A 27,990-nucleotide genomic window follows, 5' to 3' on the forward strand; every position below is an offset into this window, starting at 1 on the left:
ACAAGAATCTAGAGGACATTATGCTAAATAAAATAAGCCAGACAAAGACAAGTCCTGCGTGATCTCACTTATATGTGAAATCTAAAAAAGTCAAACTCATAAAAGCAGAGAGTAGAATGGTGGTTGCCAGAGACTGAGGGGTGGGAGAACCAAGGAGATGTTAGTCAAACAGTATTACTTTTTTTTTTTTAATTTATTTATTTTATTTATTTATTTTTGGCTGCATTGGCTCTTCGTTGCTGCACACGGACTTTCTCTAGTTGTGGCGAGCAGGGGCCACTCTTCATTGCGGTGCGCGGGCTTCTCATTGCCGGGGCTTGTCTTGTTGCAGAGCACAGGCTCTAGGCGTGCGGGCCTCAGAAGATGTGGCACGTGAGCTCAGTAGTTGTGGCTCATGGGCTCCAGAGAGCAGGCTCAGTAGTTGTGGCACACGGGCTTAGTTGCTCCGTGGCATGTGGGATCTTCCCGGACCAGGGCTCGAACCCGTGTCCCTTGCACTGGCAGGCAGATTCTTAACCACTGCACCACCAGAGAAGCCCCAAAGAGTATTACTCTTATAACTTAAGCAATAAACTGTTTTTAAAGCATCTGTTGCTGGTGATGGTGGTAGAGTTTAAAACGGTGACAAAAATGATGAGGAGGATGCAGTGTGATGTCCGCGACAGGGGGGTCCAAAACCACACACAGGTTCAGGAGGAGGATTGGGGGTCTTCTAGAGAAGTCCATAAGGGGTTCCTTAATTTCTATGGAGGGTAACCAGACCCAAACAGCCCCCAGAGGTATGAGAGGCGCCATCATTGACTCAACTCACTCCCTCCTTCTTGAAACGCTGTATGGGCAGTAAGTGGAGAGGAGGCCACAATGAGGTGGCCCCCATGGCACTTGGCAATAAGCTTTCCCCAAGTTTTTTTTGTTTTTTTAAAATTTATTTATTTATTTATTTATTTATTTATTTATTTATTTATTTATTTTTGGGTGCGTTGGGTCTTCATCTCTGCGCGAGGGCCCTCTCCAGCTGCGGCAAGCGGGGGCCACTCCCCATCGCAGTGCGCGGGCCCCTCACCGCTGCGTCCCCTCCCGCTGCGGAGCACAGGCTCCAGACGCGCAGGCTCAGCGGTTGTGGCCCACGGGTCCAGCCGCTCCGCGGCACGTGGGATCCTCCCAGTCCAGGGCTCGAACCCGTGTCCCCTGTACTGGCAGGCAGATTCTCAACCACTGCGCCACCAGGGAAGCCCCTTCGCGGAGTTTTAGTCTAAGAAATTGACTGGTCATGGATCAGAGCACGCAAAGTTACCCTCAAGAGAAAAAACAGCCCCAGACCTGGTGGGATTTACAGGAGACTTGACCGGAGGTATTAATAAACCCAAAGCAAAGACATATTCATTGGCTGCCGAGGAGTCAGGAGAAAGGGGGTGTCACCGAGGCAAACCGTGATGGGGGCCATGGAGCACAGCCAGGGAGATGATGTCCTGCCAAGCTGGTCCAAGTGTTGGGTCCACCTGGCAGGCATTTCTCTGTCGGTGAAGTGGCCTGGGCAGGGTTCAGAGCCCAAGGGCATTCAATCCTCAGATTGTGTCCCCAGCTCTCTGTCGGATGCCAGGTTCACCCAGCACTAGAGTAGCTTCCTGCAAGGGGAAAAGGTGCCAATAGTCGACACACTGTCCAGTCCATCTGACAGTCCATTTCTCACTGGGAAGTAGTAAATTGACATCTGATTTGATTCATGAGTTTTTGTGAACTTGATGAGATGAGCCAGGAGCCCCCAGTCCTATCAACTCAGGCAAGACACAATGGAGATGGAAACTGGGGTCAGCTCAACCAAGAGGCAGACTCTGGGCAGGGGAGTACTCCCCTGGGACTGACCCATCTGTGTGGTCAGCAGCCTGCCCTGCCCAACTGCTCACCATCTTCAAACTTCTAGTAATAAACAAGAAATGCCTACTCCTTACTGAGCTCTTACTAGGCACCAGGTCCTTAGCCACGTGACCTACAGCTATGACTTCATTTAATTCACACGATAGCCCTGCGAGGTGGGAACTAGTATGCCTACTAACTGACAAAGAAATCCAGGTTTGGAAGATCAAGAGATTTGTCCAAAGTCAAGACCCAAGAGTCAACATTTGAACCCAGATCTGACTGACCGCCAGACAAGTGTTTCACAACGGATGAGCCATGGATCCTTCACACTAGTATTGCCTGATTTTCTTGTTTTAAGAAGCAGATCCCATGGACTTCCCTAGTGGCACAGTGGTTAAGAATCCACCTGCCAATGCAAGGCACACAGGTTCGATCCCTTGTCCAGGGAGACCCCACATGCCACAGAGCAACTAAGCCGGTGCGCGACAACTACTAAGCTTGCACTCTAGAGCCTGTGAGCTACAACTACTGAGCCCACGTGCCACAACTACTGAAGCCCGTGCGCCTAGAGCCCATGCTCTGCAACAAGAGAAGCCACCTCAATGAGAAGCCTGTGCACCGCAACGAAGAGTAGCCCCCCCGCTCGCCGCAACTAGAGAAAGGCCACGCGCAGCAACGAAGACCCAATGAAGCCAAAAATAAATAAATAAAATAAATAAATTTATTTTTAAAAAAAAAGCAGCAGTAGATCCCAGGAATGCTCCCCTCTCCGCCAGATTTACTAAACTGGATTAACTGGAGGGGGGGCCCAGGAACCTGTAGTTTTTCAAGCTTCCAGGCAATCCATAGGCCGATTAAGGTCTGAGAACCACGGCGCTATGCCACATCACGTCTAAACCCCCACTGCCACGACCTCCCTCAGCCTCTCTGGCCCTCTGCCCTTTCTTGGCTCTCCTCCCACTGCAGCCACAAACTCTCCCCTGAGCTTCAAGCTCACACGTGGAGCTGCCAACCCAACGACTCCCCCAGAATGCCTCAGGGCTCCTCTGACACATCCCCAAACTCTGACACATCCCCATCATCTTCCCCTCCAATCCTCCTCTCCTGCCCGGTGTACTGTGGAATCACCATCCTCCCAGCTACCTGAAAACCTGGGCACCGTCATGGATTCTTTTTTTTTTTTTTTTTAAAGACACCAATTGTACTTGAACATTTGTTACTTTTTTTTTTTTAATTAATTTATTTATTTATTTTTGGCTCTGTTGGGTCTTCGTTTCTGTGCGAGGGCTTTCTCTAGTTGTGGCAAGTGGGGGCCACTCTTCATCGCAGTGCGCGGGTCTCTCACTATCGCGGCCTCTCTTGTTGAGGAGCACAGGCTCCAGATGCGCAGGCTCAGTAGTTGTGGCTCACGGGCCCAGTTGCTCCGCGGCATGTGGGATCTTCCCAGACCAGGGCTCGAACCCGCGTCCCCTGCATTGGCAGGCAGATTCTCAACCACTGTGCCACCAGGGAAGCCCCCGTCTTGGATTCTTCCCTCTTCCTTACCCCCCCGCCGCCCCCATTCATGTACCAGTGATGCCAAGCACACCTCCTAAATGTGACTCAAACGTGTCCCTTCCTCTCTTTCACCAAAACTGCAGTTCAGGTTTTGGCATCCTTCCCCCATAACAGCTACACCCCCATCATAACTGGTCTCCCTGCTCCCACTGTGTCCCTCTTAAATCCACCCTCCACAGGGCAACTAGACTGAGCTATCTAGAAAGTGAATCTAAAACCTTCACTGGCTCCCACTGCCCAGAGACGCCCCAGGCCTGTGCGGACATTGGTCCATACATCATCTCCTTTTACTTTTAATGTTGAGTTAATGTTTCACTCGGTGACGGTTTGCTCTTGGCAACGAGATGATCTTTTGTAAATGAGTGCCTCACTAACCACGCAGAAGCAGATGTTCAACGTACCTTTATAAACAGCCTTGGATACTAGCACTAGCGTCACTGCTAAGAGAGCAGTGAACGGAATGCTCATAGTAAACAATACAAGGTCTCTCACCCTTTGTTCCCCAGCACCAGGGGCTTCTGGTTAGGATTTCTCAGGCCTGCACTTTCTAACATCTCTCTTTCCTCCTCCAGTCTCGGGAATTCCTACACTGATCAGTCACAGCTCCCTATGTCCCAGCTGTGTGTTCTCTGTGAAAAGAATCAGTGAATAAATGAGAAGTTCTTTTTCAAGGATGTCAAATGGGGTTGGGGGGAGCTTCCTGTAGAAAGAATATCTAAACATGCACTTGCTGGTTTTGAGTAGGGACCTGGGATTGAGCAAAGGAAGCAGGGCCACAGAGCCCCAAGGCTGGCCCGGGTGCACTGTGCAGCTCGGAGGTCAATGGCTCGCCCCCACTCTGGTTATTGGGCACTCGGTATAGACATATGATATACATGAGTTCATGTCATCCTTGCAAAGACCCTCACTGCTCCCTCTAGAGCCCTGGGTTTTGAAATCTCTGTCCATAATTAGTAGCCCAGCCAGTAAGCATCAGAGTCAAGAATGGAACCCAAGTTCTGGCTCTAAATCTCATGCTCTTGCAGAGAAATCATAAAGAGGCCGCACCCCTCTTACACGGAGGGGCCCCCGGGCACAGGGAGGGACAGTAACCCGCCCGATGAGCTGGCTCCCACGGCCCATCACAGGTAAGGAACGCCCCCTGACCTCTGTCCATCCAAGGCACACCCTGGGAGATGCACACAGCAAGGCTGAGTCTCCAGGACAGGTGGGAGCCCAAAGTCACAGTGACGGCAGCAGAGTCGCGACCAGAGCCCAGCTCTCCGAGACCCCTCAGCCACCGCTCCCTTTCCTCTCACCACCCCTCCTTTTCTTCCCCTGCCGCCTCTCCATGCCCCCTCCCCTCGGCTCACTGCCCCGGCCTCTGCAGTTAGCTGCTTCCCCAGAAGCCTTGGGAGATCCCCAGACCGTAGGCCCCCTCCAGCCACATTCATCAGCCCTCACCCCAGCTCGCAGCCCCACCTCCACCAGCTCCTAGGCCCAAGGCGCCCCGGCACAGCAGAGCGATCTGAGAGCCAGGGAGCCAGGAGCCTGCATGCGACACCTCCAGCTGCTTCGATCCGCCCTGTGGCTCTGGGCAGGTGCCCTCTCCTATCCGAGCCTCAGTTCCTTCCCGTAAAAGGGCAGGATTGAACAATACGACTCCAAACCGTCTCCATCCCTGAGGCACTGGGTGTGGCTGGTGTCCTAGGGCCAACCTCTGTGCCACAGACACCTTGGTGACCTTTGGAGGGGCCGCTCAGGCCACACCCTGGGGAGGGGGTACAGCGGGGCCTCCCCAAAACCCCACTGCCTCCCAGTGAAAAACAATGAATTTCATTCCAAATAAGGAAACTTAGAGCAAAGTTCCCTGCCACGGCCCAGTTCCGGCTGGTTTATGTTAGCTGGACAAGACTAAACAGACCTTCACAGTCTCAGTATTAAGCACTAAAAATGAAAAAACGACTGTTTGTCTCTGTACCATGGGGTGAGGGAGAGGTCGGTGCTCCCCTAAGGCCCCCGAGAGGCTCGGCAGACTTGGGGGTGCCGGCCTCCTGGAGGTGTGGGTGTTTGAGGAGAGGCCCTGGGGAGGACAAGGGTTTCAACAGGCAGCGATGTGCAGCAGGCACAGGGGGACGGCGCCGAGGGGCCTGGGGTAGAGGGGGCGCGAGGCCCTGCGTTTCTGCAGAGGTGGGACTGTAGAGGGGAACCAGACAATGAGAACGTGGAGAGGGGAAGAGAGAGAGAGAAATGAGGAGGAGTGATGCGGTGAGCGACAAGAAGACCCTGGAAGACTCCTCCTTACCCCCACGTCCCCTGCCATGACCAGGAGACCGGGGCGGGGGGGGGGGGGGGGCGAGGGGGAACTCCACCACTTTCTGGATAACGCAGCACCTGATCCCAGAGGCTCCACCTGCGTCCTGCAGTGTGGACACCACAAACCTGAGATAAGAATTTAATTATTTACCAAACAGAGAAGCCTGAAGCAGGACTGCCTTCCTGTTTTCCCACAGGCTCCCTCCAGACACACATGCGTTTTAGCCTAACTCGGCAGGGACTGCCCCTCCATCCCTCCATTACTGGGGCCAGCTCCTTTTACAAAGTGCCTTGCCACTGCGGTCTGACAACCCCGGGTGGCCGGCATAGCAGTTCCCATCTTTTTTTTTTTTTTTTTTTTTTTTTAATTTTATAGCTACTTTTATTTTTATTTATTTATTTATTTTTGGCTGTGCTGGGTCTTCGGTTCGTGCGAGGGCTTTCTCTAGTTGCGGCAAGTGGGGGCCACTCTTCATCGCGGTGCGCGGGCCTTTCACTATCGCGGCCCCTCCCGTTGCGGGGCACAGGCTCCAGACGCGCAGGCTCAGTAGTTGTGGCTCACGGGCCCAGCTGCTCCGTGGCATGTGGGATCTTCCCAGACCAGGGCTCGAACCCGTGTCCCCTGCATTAGCAGGCAGATTCTCAACCACTGCGCCACCAGGGAAGCCCCAACAGTTCCCATCTTAGAACTAGCACTCAGGGAGTGACGTGTCCTGCTCAAGGTCTTTCGTCTGTGGATGGCAGAGCTAGGGTCAGCAGTACCCACAGCTTCTGAATCCATCTTCAGCCCGACAGTCAAGGCCTCCGCACGCACGGGCCACACTGTCACTGGCTAGCCTTGCTTTATTGCCCGTACACAGGCAGCTCTGTCTGCTCTATCTGACCCCTGCCCACCCCCCAAGAGCTAGCCCGTCTCTATCCACACTTCCCCGCCATTCTTCAAAGCAAATCCCTCCTTCTGGAAGCCCTCCCTGACTCCACTCAGCCTAACTGACCACCCTCCTCTCCTGTGACCTACCTCAGCCCCCGTGAACAGCACCACAAGCACAAGGAGGGCAGGGGCCGTGTCTGTCCCCAGAGGCTGGCACGAGGCCTGGTACCTGGGAGGCACCCAAAGAACATCTGTGCCGTCAGGGAACGAACGAATGAACCAACGGTTCCATAGTGCTCTCACCTTCTCTTGCCTTTGCCCGAGAGCCTGGTTTGCGGGAAATGTCATTTCGACCAAGAAAAGAAAGTGGGGCTGTAGCAGCCCTGAAGAGCCCATAGAAGAAAAGTCTGAATTCCCGAGAATCAGCCCATTCTTGCACTCATTTCAAAGTATTTGTCAAGTGCCCACTGTGTGAGCCAGGCACTGGTGGCAGTGAAACAATGGTGAGTAAGCCAGGCAGTAATAGATGCTAACAAGGAAACAGGCCCTGACAGCCAGTGTGATCAGTGCCATGAGGGGAACACAGGCCAGCAGTAGGAGAGGATACAGAGGCTATCTAATCTAGTCGGAGTGTTCAGGGAAGGCTTCCTGGTGGAAGTGATGTCTAAGCTGGGAACTGATGACTGAGCCTAATGATGGCAACAATAACTAATATTTATTGTGCATTTATTACTAGTCAAGCTTTACCTCCAATAAAGAACTGGGGTGTGGAGAAGTGAAGCATCTGGCTCCAGGTGGCTCAGGAAGCAAAGTCTGACCCCAGAGCCTGAGCCTCAACCAACCTGCCTGCCTCCCCTCCCTCCTCACATCTGAGGTATGACCGACTGGCCCAGGTCCCCCCAGATGCCCTGAGGGAACTCCAGAGGCCTGCTGGATGGCACCAGAGTTCAATGTCTGGGTTGGGATTCCACAGCCCAGTGGGACCCCCAGGCCTCTAAGCTTTCCATGTACCTTGGCCAGGCCCAGAGAGTGGGGCTTGAGGGTCCCTGCAGACCCAGATAGAGCCACCCCTACATCCCCGGGCCATACTTGGTGGCAGAGAAAACTCCATCTTCTCAGGTTTTCTGAGTTTCCTGGCCACGGGAAAAGGGCTCCTTCCCAAAGGAGAATTTCTTCTGGAACACTAGAGAATTTGCCCCTAAGCTGGAAACTCCCTGCTGGCCTTACCCCGACAGCTCTGCACCATTCACCACTGGCCCCCCTTGGACAGAAAAGAGGAGGACCTCTAAGACCAGAAAGTCCACCTGCAACGGGGCAGATGGGGGCTAGGAGGTCACCAGCAACAACCCCTCTGCATCCCAGCCATCTTGCAGAGCACAAGGGAGAGAGAAGGCCCCTTCAGATCACAGTTACATCATGTCTCCCCGCACCGGCCAGGATGCGTGACAGCTGGCCCGCTAGGGAGGGAAGCCGCTGGCCCAGCCCAGCCTCGCTCCTGCCTGCCAGAGCTACACACCAAGCCCCCAGGACCCAGATTTAACATATCCCACTCCATGTGTGCTCCCTCTCCCCAGGGGCTCCTCAGCACAAGTTAAGATCCGATTGGCACTAACTGGACCAAGCTGGCAGTGCCCAGGGTGGCTTGAGTGCTGTCATCATGGATTTGACTCACAGAGCGATGGCTGTCAGTGCCTCTGAGGCCACCATTAGTGTCATTTTGGGAGGATCAAGCAAGCTTGGATGGTGCTTTGTGAGTCAACACCACTGCCTGGCCAAGCTTTCAGCTAGAGACCTCGAGCTTACAAGTGATTTATTCTCTGTCTCACATCCAGGCAAGGGCTGGAATCCAGCCTGCTGATCATCAGTGTATTGGTCCATTCCTCTGCTGGTGGTCCCAGAAAGTCTTCCCTGGAAACAAAAGTGGGTTCGAGTTCTTCCTTTCCTCCCAAGGGCAAAAGACTTCCCATCTGTTAGTAAATAAAACCCCAAGCCCAAGAAGGGAACCTCAACCCAATCGTAGAATATGGAGCCCCCAAATGGACTCTTGGCCCCAAAACTCAATGCTCAACTGCAATCAAGAATCCTGGACCCTGAAGTGAAAACTCCTCCTAGGAATAAGATTCTCACCCCAGCATGGAACTCAGACCCCCAAAACAGATGCATCAATACCAAGCCAAAATCTTGTCTGCAGAAATGGCAGCTTCACCCCTAAAATAGAACCTTTTATCCTGGGAACTAACCCTTAGCACCAGACAGTAAATCCCCACTTTCAGAACAGGCCCTGAATCTTAGGAAATTCTGTTCTCAAAGCCAATCCAGACTCCTCCTATATTTCGTTTCTTTAACACAACCTCAACTTGAGACCAGACAAGGAAACCCAAACTCCCTAAAACGGTTTCCTTCACATTTTGCAGTAGAAGAACCTGAGGACTCTCATGCGACGGGAGCCCCCATTTTCAGGAGGGCTGCCCTCTGATGCAGAAACTTCCATGTAAATGGCATCCTGGTCACTCACAGCCTCGTCCCACCACTTCCTCCATCCTCTTGGCTCCAAACCAGGGTCTGCGTGTCTGGCTGTCCTCCTCAGCTCCAGAGGATCTGCCGGGCCCGGCCCGGGAAAGCGGAACCCCCCTATGCATCTCTCAGGCACTGGCTAGGTTCTCTCTGCCCTGAAAAGAGGAGTTTTCCTTATTCATTATTGGTCTGTTCAGATTTTTGTTCTTCATGATTCAATCTTGGTAGGTTGTATGTTTCTAGGAATTAATCCATTTCTTCTAGGTTATCCAACTTGTTGGCATATCATTGTTCACAGTGTTCTCTTATGATTCTTTGTATTTATGTGGTATCAGTTGCAATGTCTCCTCTTTCATAAATGGTTCGATTTATTTGAGACTTCTCTCTTTTTTTTCTTAGTCTAGCTAAAGGTTTGTCAATTTTGTTTATCTTTTTTAAAAAACAGCACTTAGTTTTGTTGATCTTTTCTATTGTCTTTCCAATCTTTCATTTATTTTCTTCCTTCTACTAACTTTGGGCTTAGTTTCTTCTTTCTCTAGTTCCTTGAGGTATAAAATTAGGTTGTTTATTTGAGATCATTCTCTTTTCTTAATGTGAACATTTATCACTATAAACTTCCCTCTTAGAACTGCTTGTGCTGCATCCCATAACATTCCATTGGTATGTTGTGTTTCCATTTTCATTTGTCTCAAGATTTTTTAAATTTCCCTTTTGATTGTTCAGGAGCACGCTGTTCAACCTCTACATATTTGTGAATTTTCCCAATTTCCTCCTGTAACTGATTTCTAGTTTCATACCATTGTGGTCAGAAAAGATAATTGATATAATTTCATCTTCTTCAATATGTTAAGACTTGTTTTGTGGCTAACATATGATCTATCCTAGAGAATTTTCTGTGTGCACCTAAGAAGAAGAATGTGTAGTTTGCTACTTTTGATGGAATATTCTGTATGTCTGTTAGGTCCATTTGGTCTAAAGTGTAGTTCAAGCCCAATATGTCCACATTGATTTTCTGTCTGCATGATCTACCGATTGTTGAAAGTGGAGAGGACTTCCCTGGTGGTCCACTGGTTAAGACTCCACGCTTCCAATACAGAGGGCGTGGGTTCGATCCCTGGTCGGGGAACTAAGATCCCACATGCTACGTGGCAAGACCAAAAAAAAAAAAAGGAAGTGGAGAATTGAAGTCCCCTATTATTATAGTATTGCTATCTATTTCTCCCTTCAGATCTCCTTCAGAGTATTTGCTTTACATATTTATGTGCTCTGATGTTGGGTATATATATATTTACTATAGTTATTTCCTCTTGATGAATTGATCCCTTTATATTATCTGATATAAGTACAACTACCCCTGCACTCTTTTGGTTTCCATTTGCCTGAAATATCTTTTTCCATCTCTTCACTTACAGCTTATGTTCCCTTAGAGCTGAAGTGAATCTCTTAGAGTTGGGTAATTTGTTGGGCCTTGGTTTTTTTTTTTTTGGTCCATTCAGTTACTCTATGTCTTTTGATTGGATAATTTAGACTATGTTTAAAGTAATTATTGATAGATAAGGACTTATTGCCATTTTATTAATTGTTTTCTGGATATTTTGTACATCCTTTGTTCTTTTCTTCTTCTATTACTGTCTTCCTTTGTGACTGGATGCCAAAATGGTATGTTTTGATCCCTTTCTCATTATCTTTTGTGTATCTACTATTGGTTTTTGCTTTGTAGTTACAATGAGGTTTACATAAAACATAGTTACAACCATCTATTTTAAGCTGATAACAACTTAATTTTGTTAACATACAAAAGCTCAACACTTTTACTCCCTCTCCCAACATTTTATGTTTTTGATGTCACAGTTTACACCTTTTTATATTATATATCCACTAACCAATTATTGTAGTTATAGCTATTTTTAATTCTTTTGTTTTTTTTTTTTTTTTTAATTTTTATTTATTTATTTATGGCTGTGTTGGGTCTTCGTTTCTGTGCTAGGGCTTTCTCTAGTTGTGGCAAGTGGGGGCCACTCTTCATCGCGTTGCGCGGGCCTCTCATTATCGCGGCCTCTCTTGTTGTGGAGCACAGGCTCCAGACGCACAGGCTCAGTAATTGTGGCTCACAGGCCTAGTTGCTCCGCGGCATGTGGGATCTTCCCAGACCAGGGCTCGAACCCGTGTCCCCTGCATTGGCAGGCAGATTCTCAACCACTGCGCCACCAGGGAAGCCCCTTCTTTTGTCTTTTAACCTTTATATTAGAGTTATAAGTGATTTACACACCACCATTACAATATTAGAGCATCTTTGATTAGACCATATATTTACATTTACCAGGAAGTTTTACACTTTCATATGTTTTCATGTTACTAGTTAGTATCCTTTCTTTTCAGCTTAAAGAACTCCTTTAGCATTTCTTGTGAGGTAGGTTTAGTAGTTATGAACTCCTTCAGCTTTTGTTTGTCTGGGAATGTCTGTATCTCACCTTCAACTCTGAAGGACAGCTTTTCTGGGTAAAGTATTCTTATATCTCCTAAAAATAAAAGTCCGGGACCAGATGGCTTCACTGGTGAATTCTACCAAACATTTAAAGAATTAATTCTTATTAAAGAATTAATACCAAACCTTCTCAAACTCCTCCCAAAAAATGAAGAGGAGGGAACAGTTCCAAATTCATTTTATAAGGTCAGCATTACCCTGTTACCAAGGCCATACAAGGATACTACAAGAAAAGAAAATTACAGGCCAATATCCCTGGTGAAGATAGATGTAAAAATCCTCAACAAAATATTAGCAAACCAAATTCAACAACACATTAAAAGTATCATACACCATGATCAAGTGAGATTTATCCCTAGGATGCAAGGATGGTTCAACATATGTAAATTAATAAATGTGATATAACATATTAACAAAATAAAGGCTAAAATCATATGATCATCAATCACAGATGCATAAAGAGCATTTGATAAAATTCAACATCCTTTCATGATAAACACTCTCAACAAATTAGGTATAGATGGAATGTACCTCAACATAATAAAGGTCAAATATAACAAGCCCACAGCTAACATCATACTAATAGTGATCAGAAGCAAGAGAATGATGCCCTCTATTGCTACTTCAACATATTCAACATAGTACTGGAAGTCCTAGCCAGAGCAATTAGGCAAGAAAAAGAAATAAAAGGCATCCAAATCAGAAAGGACAAAGCAAAATTGTCTCTGTTTGCAGATGACACAATCTTGTATACAGAAAACTCTAATAAAGACTCCATCAAAAAACTGTTAGAATTGATAAATGAACTCAGTAAAGTTGCAGGATACAAAGTCAACATACAAAAGTCAGTTGTGTTTCTATACACTAACAACAAACTATCTGAAAAAGAAATTAAGAAACCAAACCCATTTACAAGAGCATCAAAAAGAATAAAATACTTAGGGGTAAATTTAGCCAAATCTTTACATCTGTACAAAGAAAACGATAAACTATTGATGAAAGAAATTGAAGAAGATAAAAATAAATGCAAAGATATCCCATGTCCATGGATTGAAAGAATTAATATTGTTAAAATGTCTATACCACCCAAAGCAATCTATAGATTCAATGCAATCCCTATAAAAATTCCAATGGCATTTTTCACAAATATAAAAAAAATCTCAAAATTTGTATGAAACCACAAAAGACCCTGAATGGCTAAAGTAATCTTGAGCAAGAAGAACAAAGCTGGAGGCATCACATTTCCTGATTTCAGACTATACTACAAAGCTATAATAATCAAAACAGTATGCTATTAGCATAAAAAACAGACATATAGATCAATGGAGTAGAATAGACAGCACAGAAATAAACCCACAGATATATGGTCACCTAATTTTCAACAAAGGTGCCAAGAATATACAATGGGTAAAGGATAGTTTCTTCAATAAAAGGTGCTGGAAAAACTGGATATCCACATGCAAAATAATTAAATGGACCCTTATCACACACCATGTACAAATATCAACTCAAAATGAATTAAAGATCTAAATGTAAGACCTGAAACCATAAAATTCTTAGAAGAAAATATAAGCGGAAAGCTCCTTGCTGTTGATCTTAGCAATGATTTTTGGGGTTTGACACTCAAAGCAGAAGCAACAAAAGAAAAAATAAACAAGTGAGACTACATCAAACTAAAAAGGTTTTGCACAGCAAGGGAAAAAATCAACAAAATGAAAAGGCACCCTATGGAATGGGAGAAAATATTTGCAAGCCATATATCTGATAAGGGGCTAATTTCCAAAAAAATAATAAACTCTTACAACTCAATATCAATAAATAAACAAATAAATAACTCAATTGAAAAATGGGCAAGGGACCTGAATAGTCACTTTTCCAAAGAAGAAATACAAATGGTCAGCAGGTACATGAAAAGATGCTCAACATCACTAATCATGAGGGAAATGCAAATCAAAACCACAATGAGATATCACCTAACACTTGTTAGGACATTTATAATCAAAAAGACAAGAGATAACAAATATTGATGAGGATGTGGAGAAAAGGGAACCCTTGTCACTCTTGGTGGGAATGTAAATTGATACAGGCATTTTGGAAAATAGTATGGAGATTCCTCAAGAAATTAAAAATAGAACTACCATATGATCCAGCAGTATATACCCAAAGGAAATGAAATCACTATCTTGAGGAGATATTTATACATCCATGTTCATTGCCACATTATTCACAACAGCCAAGCTTTGGTAACAACCTAAGTGTCTGTTGATGGATGAATGGATAAAGAAAATATGGTATATATGTATATATATACAATGGAATATTATTCAGCCATAAAAAGAAGGAAATCTTGCTATTTGGGGCAACATGAATGAATGTGGAGGGCCTTATACTAAGTGAAATAAGCCAGAGAAAAGACATAGAAAGATAAATACCATACAGTATCACTTACACATGGAATCCAAAAAAATGGGGGGGTGCTGAATTAAAAGAAATAGAGAGTAGAATGGTGGTTGACAAGGACTAGGGGTGGGGGAAATGGGGAAATGTTGGTTAAAAGATACAAACTTTCAGTTATAAGATAAATAAGTTCTGAGTATACAATGTACAGCATGGTGACTATGGTTCATAATACTTGTATACCTGAAATTTGTTAAGAGCAGATCTTAGGCATTCTCACCAAAAAAAAAAAGTAACTATGTGAGGTGATGAATGTGTTAATTAACTTGGTTGCAGGAATCATTTCACTATATATATATATATATATATATATATATATATATATATATATATATATATACCTAATCATCACGAAGTACACTTTAAGTGCATTACAATTTTATTTGTCAATTATACCACAATAAAGATGGTGGGAAAAAAGAGGCTGTTTCCTGCAAACAACTGGAGTGGGGGGCCAGGGATAGAACCCGTTGCCTCAGGCAGGGATGGGCAATCTATTGGGTCCAAGCTCTGCCTTCATGCCTGGAAGCTAAAGGAGAGTCCAGTGGGCTCCAGGCAGGAAGAGGCCCTGGCTGGTCCTACTGGGATCAGGATGGGGTTCTTCACGCACTCCAGTCTAGCCTGAGAGCCAGGGTCAAGAATGGGTATTAACCTAATGTTGATTCTGGGCCCATGAAGAGGCCCAGAAAGAGGCTGGAACAGGACTCAGAAGTACAGACTTTCATAATCCTGTGACAATCTGGGCCTCAGTTTCTCCTCTGTAAAGTGGGGCTATGAATCCTGATCATGGGACCCCAATGAGATCCCAGAGGAGGAAGCAGGACGGAACTGTTTGCAGATATTCAAATGCAAGGTTCACAGTTCTGTGAAGTCTCAAAGCTCAGGGCAAAGACAAAGAGCTTTTTCTTCTCTCCTCTCTTCCCCTTTCCCACCCGCTGCCTCATTTCTCAGCCATTTTTCCTCATTCTCTTTTACTCTGTGGCCATCTATCCAGTCCTTCCTGCTTTCCCTTCCCTTGACAGTTTAATAATTTAATAAGTACTGAGCCCCAGGGTGAGGGTCTGGGGCTTTGATCTCAACTGTGGGAAAACCAGAGCAGCCTTGGCCTGTCTGGGCTGATTTATGGCCACCTGTTATGGTTTGTGTGTGTATGCTGGGGGAACTGGCACCCACGGGGAGCGAGGAGCCACCTGAGAAAGCTTGGCTAGGTTGGGACTGAAGGCCCTGGCTCGGAGGTCTGCAGAAGCCAGATGCACATCACAACACAGGTGCCAGGACCCCACCTCTGTCCACCTGGGAGCCACCTGGGACAGGTAGAGGGGACATTAATTACCGATGATGCCCCAGGGGGTAGGGTGGATTCAAGAACTCAGGGCCAGCCCTGCCCTGCTCACCTGTCCCTCCTCCTGGCTCTAAGACCTCAAGGCGTTGGGTGGGACACAGCTCTCAAGGGAACACTCACACAGCAGCATGCTCACCCCCGACCTCCCAAGAGGCCCACCCTCCCAGTGTGTGGCCAAGCTCTTCCAAGCCAAGCCACCTGGGTGCCTCACTGACCACTGCCCCAGAAGTCAGAATGTCACATGTCAACACAAGTAGTCCCTCTACATCTCCCTCTCCACCTCCAAATCTTCAAGTCGACCTTCTAAAGGATCTCCCAAATCAATCTGCTCGCCTGGCTGCTCACTGCCCTGCCCTGGTAGAAGCCACACCTCTCCTCCACTGGAAGACTGCAGCAGCCTCCTGCCTGGCCCTCCCCTGCCCCTCTCTTGCCCCAGAGCTTTCTAAGGCATCTAAAAGATCTTGTCACTCTTCTGTTTAAAGCCCTTCAGTAGTTCCCCTCGGGACAGCACACATCACAGTTGGCACGATCATTCGTCCCCCTCGGGTGTCCCTCTGGAATTAACTTCTGCCAAATCCTGAGAGCATCATCCAGCAAGGTCAGAGCCTTGAGACCTCATTAGCACCTGGTCCAATCCAGCTGTATGACCTTGGACAAGTCACTTCCCCTCTCCAGGGCTGAGCGCTCCAGATCTGGGCTGAGAAAGGAGGTAGGACAAAATGACCTCTGACTTCGGTCTGATGTTGGAAGTCAGTGGCCACCACCCCTTCCACCAGCCCCACGCACACACCTGACCACCTGCCAGTCCTCTTCCTTCACGGAGAATGTATTCAAACGGAGCATTTGCTGGGAAGATCAGGGTAAAAAAAGGAAAGGAAAGCAGACACAGAGAAGAAAGGCTCCAGGACCCTTCTGCCGCTACGGACTGATGTCTGAATTGGATGAGCGATTCATGAGCCATGAGCACCTCAAGGGCAGAGATGATGCCCAGTACTCACCTCCATGCCCAGCACCAGGCCCAGCACAGAGGGCACTGACACATGAAGTGAATCAGCTGGAGCATCCTCTCAGTTTCACTCAACTCTGATCAGGGCAAAATGCCTCCTCTCCTCACTCTCAGGGGCACCTGGACACCCCCACCTGGACACACACACTGTCCCATTCCATGGAGAAGATCAGCCTTTCAGTAGATGCCAGGCAGAGGCTGGGGCAAGCCAAGGGGAAAGATGAAGGTGAAAGTCAGGAGCGTGTGGAAGTGCCACGACCCTAATCATAAGACAGCACCTTCCCCTGGCAATGTTCTCCCTTTCCTGTCCCCACCCCAACCTCTGGGGCAGCCAGCATGGCATTCTGGGGCGAGAGAGGCCAAGAAGGCCATCCAGAAAAGCCAGTAGACATACTTCCCTCCCCTCTCCCATCATCCCAAGAGGGTCCTCTCTCCTCTTCCTGCCTCCCCCCAACACAGACAGCCTTTGGGACCAGCAACTTGCCTCCATGGACAGAGAGGCAAGGGGGCGGCCACTTAATGATTTTCTGCTGAAAGTTCCGTGGCCTGGAAGGCTGGGATGACACAGCCGGGACTCAGCCCCTGAGTCAGCAGCAGCGGTGAGCCAACACCCAGCTCCGTCCTCAACAGGGGATTGTGCCAGGCCCCTTCCAGGAACAACCTTCACTGCGCCCTCCACACCCAGCTCAGTGCTCTCAACTAGGAGTGGTACTGCCCCCTCTGGGGTGCTTTTAAAAATATGGGAAGAGTTATTTATCTTTTTAATGACAGTGACATTTAAGCTGGTCAGTGACATTTAATAGGGATGCTACAGGGAGATCAGCTAGGTGCTTTGTGACCACCTACAGGGGTGGGATAGGGAGGGTGGGAGGGAGGCGCAAGAGGGAGGAGATATGGGGATATATGTATATGTATAGCTGATTCACTTTGTTATACAGCAGAAACTAACACACCATTGTAAAGCAATTATACTCCAAAAAGACGTTAAAAAAAAAAAGAGTGGATATATGTATATGTATAACTGATTCACTTTGCTGTACTCCTGAAACTAACACACATTGTAAATCAACTATACTCCAATAAAAATTTTTTTAAAAAGAATTTTAAAAAATAAAAATAATTTTTAAAAAAGTCAGGGATGCTAAATGAAGAGTTCCATACCCAACATGGCAGGAGCACCCCCAGGAACGTGAAGCCAACCCCTACTCATTTTCAGATCACTTCCCTGGTCATTTCACTTCCCAGACAACCAGGACCAGGTCAAGTTCCCCCAAGTTCCCTGGTCTTCTGTTTCACAGCCCTTATTCAAATGTAACTGCTTGGGTAAGGAACTAAAGAAAGAGTTGACAGCACAGTTAAAGTACTGCCCCCGCCTCAAGGAGGTAGAGCATAACGCTCTGCCCCTTAGTGTGGGCTGCACACAGGACTTCCTTTCAAAGAGCGCAATATGGGGAGAAAAGTGCACCTGTAACTTTACAGTGGAGAAACCTGACAAGCACTACCTCAGCCTGTGATCAAGGTCAGCATCCACAGTGATAAATCATGTTGAGAACACACACCATTGATATGATGCAACTAAAACGGCACTTCACCTCTATGGCCTTTCTCTCCAAAACCTATAACCACAGTCTAATCATGAGAATAGCAGAAAAATCCCAGTGAAAGGACAGTCTACAAAATACCTAACCAACACTCCTCAAAACTGTCAAGGTCATCAAAAACAAGGAATGTGTGAGAAATTGTCACAACCAAGAGGAGCATAAGAAAACACAACTATATATATATACATAAAATGTGGTAGCTAAAAATATACTGTGGTATCCTGGATGGGATCCTAGTACAGAAAAAGAACATGAAGGAAAACTGAGGAAATCGGAGTAAAGTATAGACATTAGTTAATAACCACGTATCAGTATTGGTACGTTAATATCACAAATGTTCCATACACATGTAAGATGTTAATAATGGAGGAAACTGGGCATGGGCTATGTGGAAACTCTCTGCTATTTTGCAATAATTCTGTAAATGTAAAACTGTTCTAAATGAAAAGGGGTTTTTTTGGGTTTTTTGGGTTTTTTTAGTGGTAGCGCCAAAGTCAGAGAGATCTTGGCTACAATCCCAGCTCTGACTCATACCAGCCACGTGACCTTGGGCAAGTTACTTAACCTTGCTAAGCCTCAGTTTATAAATGGGGCTAATAATCATACTTACTTCACATGGTTGTTCTAAAGGTTAAATGAGATAATAGGTGAAAAGAGCTTAGCACAGTCTCTATCTAGCACGTAACATGTTAGTAATTATTATCGTACTCCGATTCATTTGTTCATTTGCCATTTTTGTTCCCAGCTCCATGGAGGGAAAGCTCCATGGCAGCGAGCCCTCATCGTTTTGTGTTCCGCCGTCTCCTCACGCCTAGGAGAACGGCTGGCTCATTGTTGATGCTTAGCATGTTTGTTAAACAACAGAATGAGCCTCCGCATCAGAGAATCCCTGGAACCCCAACTCTCACCCTGGGAGAACTTCAGTTCTGGAGCCCAGCGCAGAGCCCAGCCTACTCCAGAGCTGCAGCTAGAGCAGAGAGAAAGCCAAAGACTCCCACCTGCCTGCCTGTGACTCTTCCTCTTCTTCTAGCCCTGCTTTTCTCTTTGCCCTGCCCCCCACAGGCATCAGCACCTGCTCATTTCCCAAAGCAGCAGGATCTGGGTAATGACCTCTGATAAACATCTTTTAATAAACCCTGTAGCTGGATCTGTCATCCAGAAGCTATATTCTCCCCCCTTCCCACCCTCACCCCCATCTCCTCCCACTTCCTGGGATGGCCCATTAGTGCCTCTGGTCTCACCAGGCAGGCCCCCAGGCCCCCAGGGCCTCTGGACTCTGGCTTGCTGGGGAATGGCCAACAGGTTGCCTGGGCTATTCCATAAGCCTGACCTTCACCACAGGCCTGCAGTCTCAGTGGCCTGGTCTGGCCTGGCTCTGCTTGTGCCACCCAGCCTGACCGCTGGCCAGTCCACTTCCCTCCAGCCCTGCAGGCAGTTTTCCCAGGCGTTACCAAGGAGACCACTCGCATCCTGCCCAGGGTTGCCAAAGCAACCAGATCAGGGAGAAGCAGCCCCTCAGCCTCCAGCTCCTGGGTGCGCAGGACCAGGAGTGAGAGAGTCACAAACCAACAGGAAATAGGCCCAGGCAGCTGGCATACCCAGATGAAGGCATCCCTGGCATCCCCTGGGCAGTGCCCCACTCTTGTCCTCCTTCCTCCTGCCTTTTCCTCCTTTTGTTACTGCCCTTGCCCGTACTGTCACCATCTTGCGCTCTGTGATTTAGAGCCAATGCCTGGGCCTCAATGTGCACATCTTGGAAGTGGGCACATGCCATCTCGGAAGTGGGCACATGCCATCTCAGAGCGTCAGGGAAAAGAAAGCCCCAATATGCAGAAATTCCCCCCAAGGCCAATTCTCTCCCTCATGGGCTTTGGTGTCCTAGATAGAAATCTCAACTCTGCCATTTCCTAGTTTATTGTTTCTGGACAGCATTCTTAATATACATGAGTCTCAGTTTTTGCACCTATAAAATGGGAATAATAATACATACTTCACATTTATTGAGAGATTAAATGAATTAATCTATGTGAATGAACCTAGCATAGCGCCCAGCATCAGGACTTGTACTTCTTAAAAATCCTTTTTTTTTTCCTGATGTGCAATAGCCCTGCTGACCATAGCCATTGGTCAGAAATGCTTCCAGATTCACCCACAGGAAAGCCTAGATGAGGTCATCAACTTGGCTGTCCCACCCAGCCCTTTCAGCTTGGCCTAGGACAGAAGCCCTGTAGCTCCATTAACCTCCCAGCAGCTCAAGATGCTTCATTCCCTCCTCCCCCCTCCTCTGCTCAAAAGCCACCCATAGCTCCCACTGCCCACAGGATCAATCTAAACTCATCTGGAATCCAAGGCCCTGCAAGATCTGGCATCAGTCTACCTTCAAAGATTGATCCATTCATCTCCCCACTGGGGGGTCTCACATCCCAGGTGGGAGGGACCGCTCACTGTCTCTGCCAACACCTTGCATTTTCCTGCCTCCGTGCCTTTGCTGCCATGCCCTCACCAAGATGCCCTTGAAAAGGTCCATTCCAAATCTCCATCCAACTTCAGGCTCTCCTCCTCTGAGAAGCCTGATCTCACCAACTCCAAGAGTGCCAGAGTGGGTCTGTTCTGAGGCCCCACAGCCTTGATAATTCTCAGACTTTGACGTATATCAGAATGAGCTGGGGCTCTTGTTAAACATGCAGGTTTGGGAGCCCCATCCCCAAGGTATTCTGAGACAGTAGGTCTGGCCTGGGGGCTGGGAACCTGCATTTTAGATGTGCTTTCAAGCTGATGCTAATGCTGATGCAGGCAGTAGAAAAACCTCACTGTGAGAAACACTGGCCCAAAGGAACAGAAAGTTCCCTTGAAAGTGTCTGATGACTGGCTGATGGGTCTACATGGCTAAAAACCCTACAGAGGAGGTGGAAGGGGCAGGGGTTGGGAAGGAGCATCAAGAACCCCATGGTACTCCCTTTCCCTCCTTTGGGGCTCTGTCCAGAGGCCAGGAGATTGCTCCCCAGTTCCTTTCCGACAATGGAAGACAGAGCCCACCAAGAGTGAATTCTATAAGGGCAAGATATATAGTGGTCACAAGAGTGAACTCTAAAGTCAGAGAGACCTGGGTTTGCATCCCAGCTCCATCAGTTACTAACTGTGTGGTCTGGGATTAGTTACTTAACCTCTCTGAGCCTTTCTTTCCCCATATATAAGATGGTGACAATGATACCTCCCCCTCAGCAGGTTGTCAGTAGGATATTAATAGAAATAATCTACATGGAAGTACTTGGCACACAGTAACCACCCAACACATGGTGGCTGTTATAAATATTATTTTTTATGATTAACAATATAGGGTTCAAAGGTCAGACTGAATGAAAACCCAACAGGGTGTGCAGGACAGATGCTCTGGGTTCAACATGGGGGCTGTCTCAGCCCAGCTTCTCTGAAGTCTTGGGGGGGCAGGGAAGCCCACCAGCCCCCACCCCTTCACCGTGCCAGGTCTGTCTGCTGCATTGCCGGGAGCAGAGAGATGGATGAGCTCACCTAACCTGCAAGTGTCATGACACCCAAGGGAGGAGCCCAGACAAGGGCTGTGGGAATATCTGTGGGTTGGCCAAAGAATGGAGGCCTTGAATTTCCGATTATGGCAGGCTGGGTCATGACACTGAAGACTGTTGATAGGGGATGGGTGAGATGAAAGGCATACTTTAGGAGGATCCCTCTGGCATCAAAGGAGGAATGGGAGGCAAAGAGGCCAGCTACTGCAAGACCTGGGAGGAGGACCCAGGTCAGGAAAGTAGCAGCAAGGTTGTGAAGGCTGGAAAATGGCCAGGACCTTGTCCTAGGAGAATGCGTCCCCCACCCCCAGCCTCAGAGAGCAGTGAGGAGGTTCAGGGTCTGCAGAAAGTTCCAGTAGCTCACTCCAGTCCACCTCAAAGAATCAAAGCTCCTTGGCCAACCTTAGAAGCTCCTCCCTCTGCCTGCCGGGAGCCTCAGCCACCATGGAAAAGAGACTCTGAAGACAACAGGCTGGCGTCACACCCAACCAAAGCTGGACGGAGACAACCTCCCTACCTCTGTCACCACCAGTGGCTCTGTGAAATGTCCAATTCAAAAGCACCAGCTTTGAAAAGATGGAAGGTTCACTCCTTGGTATATACCCCGAAACACTGAAAACAGGTGTTCAAACAAAAACTTATACACATATCTTCACAGCACAAAATTCCCAATAACCAACAGGTGGAACAATCCGAATATCCATCAAAAATATCCATCAACTGGCAAGTGGATCAACAAAATGTGGCATATCTATATAATGGAACATTTTTCAGCCACAGAAAGGAAAGAAGATACATGTTACAACACGGATGAACCTTGAAAACATTAGGCTAAGTGATAGAAATCAGACTCAAAAGAACAAATACAGTATGATTCCATCTATATGAAATGTCCAGTATAGGCAAATGCCTAGAGGCAGAAAGTAGATTAGTGGTTGCCAGGGATTCAGAGGAGGGAGTAATAAGCAGTGACTGCTTAATGGGTACAGGCTTCCCTTTTGGGGTGATGAAAATGTTCCGGAACCGGACAGAGGTGGTGGTTGCACAACATTGTGAATGTACTAAATGCCAGTTAATTGTACACTTTAAAACATTAAAATTGTGAATTTTATGTTATGTGAATTTTACCACAATAAAAAAAAAAATGATAGGAGGTGGCCTATCCAACCCCCATCTATGGGTGACCACTGGGACTGAGCTGTCCTCCCCATAGGCTTTCCTAGTTACCTTTCCCCCAACACTTAGCACCAAGCAGGCAGGCACTCAGAAAGAGATGGGGAAGGAGGAAGATCTTCATTCTCTGTATTTGTCTCCATGACGCATGAATCCCCTGCCCCAGTCACCCTGTGCCCATCACTGAGAATATATACACACACTCACTCCTCCCACCTCCAAGCCTTTGCTGCACGTCCCTTGCCCTACCCTCCTCTCCACACCCTCGGACTCCCGCTGCACCCCTTGCCATCGATCCAACTTCTACAGTTCCTTCCATGTCCAGCTCAAATTCTTCCCTGACCCCCCATTTCTGACCTCTGCTCACACATATCTGGGATTTCAACAATCCAACGAAGCATCTGATTCCATTCCTTCCCTCAGCCCTACCTTATCAAGTAGATCTTCAGTCTGTGAATCTACAGGGATGTCATGAGCCCTCACCTCTGACCCAGGCACATGGCAGCTCCTCATAACCGTCTGTTGGTCCTAATCCCCGAGCTATACCTTGGACCTCTCCCGTGGACACTCCTAGACCAACACTCTTCAGACCCCAGTGGGAATCACCAGCAGTGGAGTGAGGTCAGTGTGTCTTCAGGGAGAAGACCAAAGTCTACCACCTGACAGGTGATGGACGAGCCTCATTTCATGTCAGCCTGACAGCCAGACCAATCTTAGATCTCTAATGAGTCTCAGGGTCCCTGTTATGCCAGGTCCTTTGCAGTTGTTTTAATTAAAATGGTGAGAAATCAATAGATTGCAATTATGGAAGGAGAAAAAAAATCGAGAGTTCCCTGCCTCCCACCAGCAAATTTCTGGATGGACACTGATAAGAATCAGAGCTGAATTCTGGGTGAGTACAAAGCTGTCCCAGCAGAACTCAGGGTGGACAGTCTCAGAATCACAGCCAGTATCAAGGTCATACCAATAAAATGGGGATGGAACTCTGGATGACCACTGATGTATCAGAGAAGACTCCTAGGTCAATGCTGATACAGTTAGAAAGGAACTTGGAGTGAACATTAAAACAATCACAGAATAAAATTGATGGCTCTGTTAGGATGTGGAAAAGTCAGGCTGAGAAGCAGGATCGGGGACCCTGGATGAAGGACCATAGGACCCTGGATGAAGGAACTCATAGGCAGCCTTCATGGCATGCTCTGATCCTTCATCTCAGGCTTGGAAGGAGCAGAACCAAAATTCTCATGGCCACCTAGGTGTGTGGTTACGGACAGAGGAGAGTGGATTCTGGTAAGTTGAGCCTGAAGGGAGATGGGCAGTGGGAGGGAGACTGCTGGCAGGGAGAATTTCTCCACCATTTACTCCCACTGAATAAGAACTGATCTCTGTAAACCAGGGAGGCAGCAAAAAGGGGCTTTCCCAGGCCAGATAGGTGGGGATTCAGGCAGAGGAGGAGGCTAGGGTGGGAGCAGGGACATGGGAGGGCCTCAGACCCTCTCCTGCTCACCCTCCCTTGCCAAAGACCCCAGCCACAGACACCTCACATCCCCACAATCCCAAACTTTAGGTTAAAAGGGGTGCAATTATGGAGGCCTTCTCTGGGCTTCCCTAGGGTCATGGATGGAGCACAGCCTTCTTGGGGCAGCTGGTGAGCATTCAAGCACCAAGTCAACTCACTGGTCCCCAGCTAACCCCTGCCCTTGAAGGACTTAGTCTGGCTTTGCCACCTTCTCTTGACTGACCCACTGAGTAACTGGTAAAATCACTCTCCCTTTCCCTCATTCTTTTCCCTTGTAAGGGAGGACATTGAACTGGATGACAACCACAGGTTCCTCCATCATTAGAAATCTGTTTTCAACGCTCAGAAACAGTCTTCATACATCTAATACTTACAGCTGATTTCTGATTATAAAAAATAATACTTGTTTATTGTAGAAATTTTAGAAAAGAGCAGAATATAAAAAAGAAAAGAAAAAATCTTATGTGATCTCATTACCCAGAGGAAACCACTGTTAATCTTCCAGAAACTTTCTTTCAAGGGCTGTTTGATTTTTTTTTTTTTTTTTTTGCATTCATAACATTTTAACAAAATCAGGCTCTTACGTAGTCTACACAACTTTGTATGCTGCTTTTTACAACTGTCATTATGCTGCTGTAAGCATTTTCCCAAGTGATCAAATATTCTTCAAAAATACTATTTTAAAGATTGCATGGGCTTCCCTGGTGGCGCAGTGGTTGAGAATCTGCCTGCTAATGCAGGGGACACGGGTTCGATCCCTGGTCTGGGAAGATCCCGCATGCCGCGGAGCAACTAGGCCCGTGAGCCACAACAGCTGAGCCTGCGCATCTGGAGCCTGTGCTCCGCAACAAGAGAGGCCACAATAGTGAGAGGCCCGCGCACCGCGATGAAGAGTGGCCCCCGCTCGCCGCAACTGGAGGAAGCCCTCGCACAGAAACGAAGACCCAACACAGCCAAAATAATAATAAATAAATAAATAATTATTTTAAAAAAAAAAAAAAAAGATTGCATAATACTCCACCAAGAGGCTCCACCACGATTTCAGGGCATTTAGGTTGTTTTCCTAGTATAAGCAACACTACCATGAGCATCCTAGCCTAGCACATAAGTATTTGCCTGCATTTCCATTTTCTTAGGATCACTTCTTCAGGTGGAATCACAAGGCCAATGAAAATGATATTTTAAAAGGTCTTGACAGGTACCGCCATATTAATTTCCAGAAGGACACAACAAACCCATTGATTTTCCTGAGCCAAGTGAGAGCTGAAGTTCTGAAAGGGTTGGAGTTAGAATGCAGGACGGTGGTCCCGTCTCTCCTCCTCTCCCCCACTCCTGAAGGTTAACCGTCCAGCAAAAGAGAGGACAGAATTCCAGGTCAGAAGATACAGGTCTGCAGCCTAGTTCTGCCTCTCTGGCTTTGGGAACGTGAAACAAGCATTGGTTCTCCTCAACTGTAACACGGGCATGATTAGCTCTGAGGACACCCCAGAGCAGTTTCCTTGCCCACTTGAAAAGGTATTTGTGAAAGTTCTTTGTAAACTTCAATGCTTTGTCAAAAGGGCATTACTGGTATCCTTCTCATAACCTGGGGGTCAGTGGGGGTGGGTCTCAAGAAGTGGGTTGTTCTTTGTGAAAGCCCAAGGGCTTCCCTTCCTGTCTCTTAGCCATTAGAATGCCCAGCCAGTGCTGGCTGGTTTTGAGGGTGATAGAAAAGGAGGTTCCCCGAAGGGAATCTGTGGGCTCTGAGGGCTGGGGAGGACCCAGGTGTGTCTCCCAAAGGTCAGAGACAGCACTGAAGAGTTAAAGTCAAGAACAGGGCTTGGGGCCTCCCTGAGGGTGCTGGGTGGTGGAGGGACTTGGAGGGCAAAGACCTTCTCGGTAAATGTTACTCTGTCTCAAGGCTCCCAGCCCCTCCTTTCTAGAGTTCCAACTGGACATCTAGCCTTTGGGGAACCAGAAACCAACCTGATTCAGTGGATACAAAAAGTCAGTAGCTGCAGAGGACTCCAGAGGCCACCGGCTCTGGCCCCTTTTTCCAGGCTGTTGTTAATCTGTCCTGGATTTTTAAGACCCTCCAATCGGAAATGCAACTAGTGCTTCCAGCATCACCTCTCCAGCCATGGGCAGATGAAAAAGGAGACAATGGTGCTTCCCTTGGGAAGCAAAACTGGCCGGCCTGAGCATCCTGCCACACTCCCCTACCCACCTGGCAAATGCCCTTCCTCACCCCTGCACGCTCGCCTAGCATCATGGCCTGAGGGGACTCCAGTGACGTTTCTGGTGCTGGCTGGGAGAACTGCGTAGACCCCACGCAACACCATCCTCCCTGATTTTCACCGTCATCACCAGCAGTCCCCCACCTCCAGCACACCTCCATGGCCGAGGTGCATCTCCCATCTCCAAATACGCACAACAGGTGGCACCTGCCCGGCCTCGCCAGCCACACCTCTCCACCTCTCCCTGCCCCTCCGCCTGCGCCCCAGTCCTCCAGCTGCGCCCGGCCCCGGCGGAGCCTTACCTTTGAGGTTTTGGGGGTGGCCCCGCGGCGCCCGGCTCGGGTTTCCTCGGGGCAGAGAGGGGATACTGGAGAAGTTGTTACCCATGGCATCCGGCCCCAGGGGTTTCGGTGCTCGCGGGGGGCAGGCGAGGCTGAGCAGCAGAGGAGGTACGGTGTGCCAGTGTGTGCGCGCGCGCGCGCCGCCGGGGGAGGGCCCTGGTGGGGCTGCGGCAGGGGGCGGGCAGGCCGCTCCTCTCTTCCCTGTCTCTGGGCTCCTCGGTCCTCGGCGGGCCCTGCCCGCCGCGGGGGCCCTCTACCTGCCTGCCATTTTCCGCGTCGGGCGCGCCCCTGGGCCGGGGCCGGCGGCGCCCGGGGCTCCCTTCTTCCTCCCGCTGGCGCTCGGGTTCTGGCTGGTGGCGGGCGGCGCTGTGGCTCCGCCGCGCTCCCCCAGGGCCATAGAGTCAGGGCTCCCGGCGCGGGGGCTCAGCGGCTCGGCCTGCTCGGAGTCTCGGCGGCTCGGCGCTGGCTGGGTCCCCGCCCGCGGGGACGGCCGAGGCTGCGACGTGAGTGGCGCCCTCCCGCCGGCGGCTCGGCATGGAGCGGGTCTCCGAGGAGCGCGGAGTGTGCTGGGCGCTGCCGCGGTGGTGGGTCTCCCAGGGCCGCCACGCTCCAGCCCCCGCGGGGTCCCTCGCGCAACCGCCGCCCCCGCCCCCAGCAGTCGCCAGGATTCCCTCGCTCCGGTTGTTATGGTGACAGCTGTGCCGGTGAATGAGCGTCTTAGTGACACGCGCGCGCCCTCTCAGCCAGATGTGGCCCCCGATGCGCCGTGTTCCCGGCTGCCACTAGTCCTCCGCGGCCCGAGGAGAGGGGGGGGGCGGACCCTGGGCCCGAGTTGGGGTCAAATATCCGGCAGAGATTGAGGCTCCAGGGGTTGGGTTTATTCCTCTCACAGACAGTGGAACTTGGTCCTGAAAACAAGAGAAACCGTACAGCAAGAACGGTGAGCTCCCTGGGTGCCAGGCCCGGGACGAGGTAGCCCTAAGTTCCAATTTCTCTAGCACCAGGTTCAGCACCCGGCACATAGTAAAACTCCAGAAAACAATTTTTTTTATAGAGTGATGGATGACTGAATAAATGAAGTGAGATGAGGAATCCCAGCGCTTGACCCTTTGCTCTCAGTCAGATCCAAGGGGCGCTGGGACAAAGGCTCAGAACAAGAACACCAGGCTGTTCAGTTACTGGACACATAGCGTTGGGGGGCCTTTAGATGACTT

The 27,990-nt window shown here is 48.7% G+C and overlaps 1 protein-coding gene across 1 annotated transcript in view; it reads right to left on the reverse strand.

Annotated features, from left to right (window-relative positions):
* NEURL1 (neuralized E3 ubiquitin protein ligase 1) overlaps nt 1-26,838 on the reverse strand; it is an 81,576-nt gene extending 54,738 nt beyond the window's left edge. The window contains exon 1 of the mRNA XM_036828704.1: nt 26,738-26,838. Within this exon, the coding sequence (XP_036684599.1) occupies nt 26,738-26,822 (85 nt within the window). The 5' untranslated portion in view covers nt 26,823-26,838. The remainder of the gene's footprint in view (nt 1-26,737) is intronic.
* Between the last annotated feature and the right edge of the window lie 1,152 nt (nt 26,839-27,990).

Source organism: Balaenoptera musculus, chromosome 16 (genome assembly GCF_009873245.2).
Source record: "Balaenoptera musculus isolate JJ_BM4_2016_0621 chromosome 16, mBalMus1.pri.v3, whole genome shotgun sequence".
Classification (NCBI taxonomy): domain Eukaryota; kingdom Metazoa; phylum Chordata; class Mammalia; order Artiodactyla; family Balaenopteridae; genus Balaenoptera; species Balaenoptera musculus.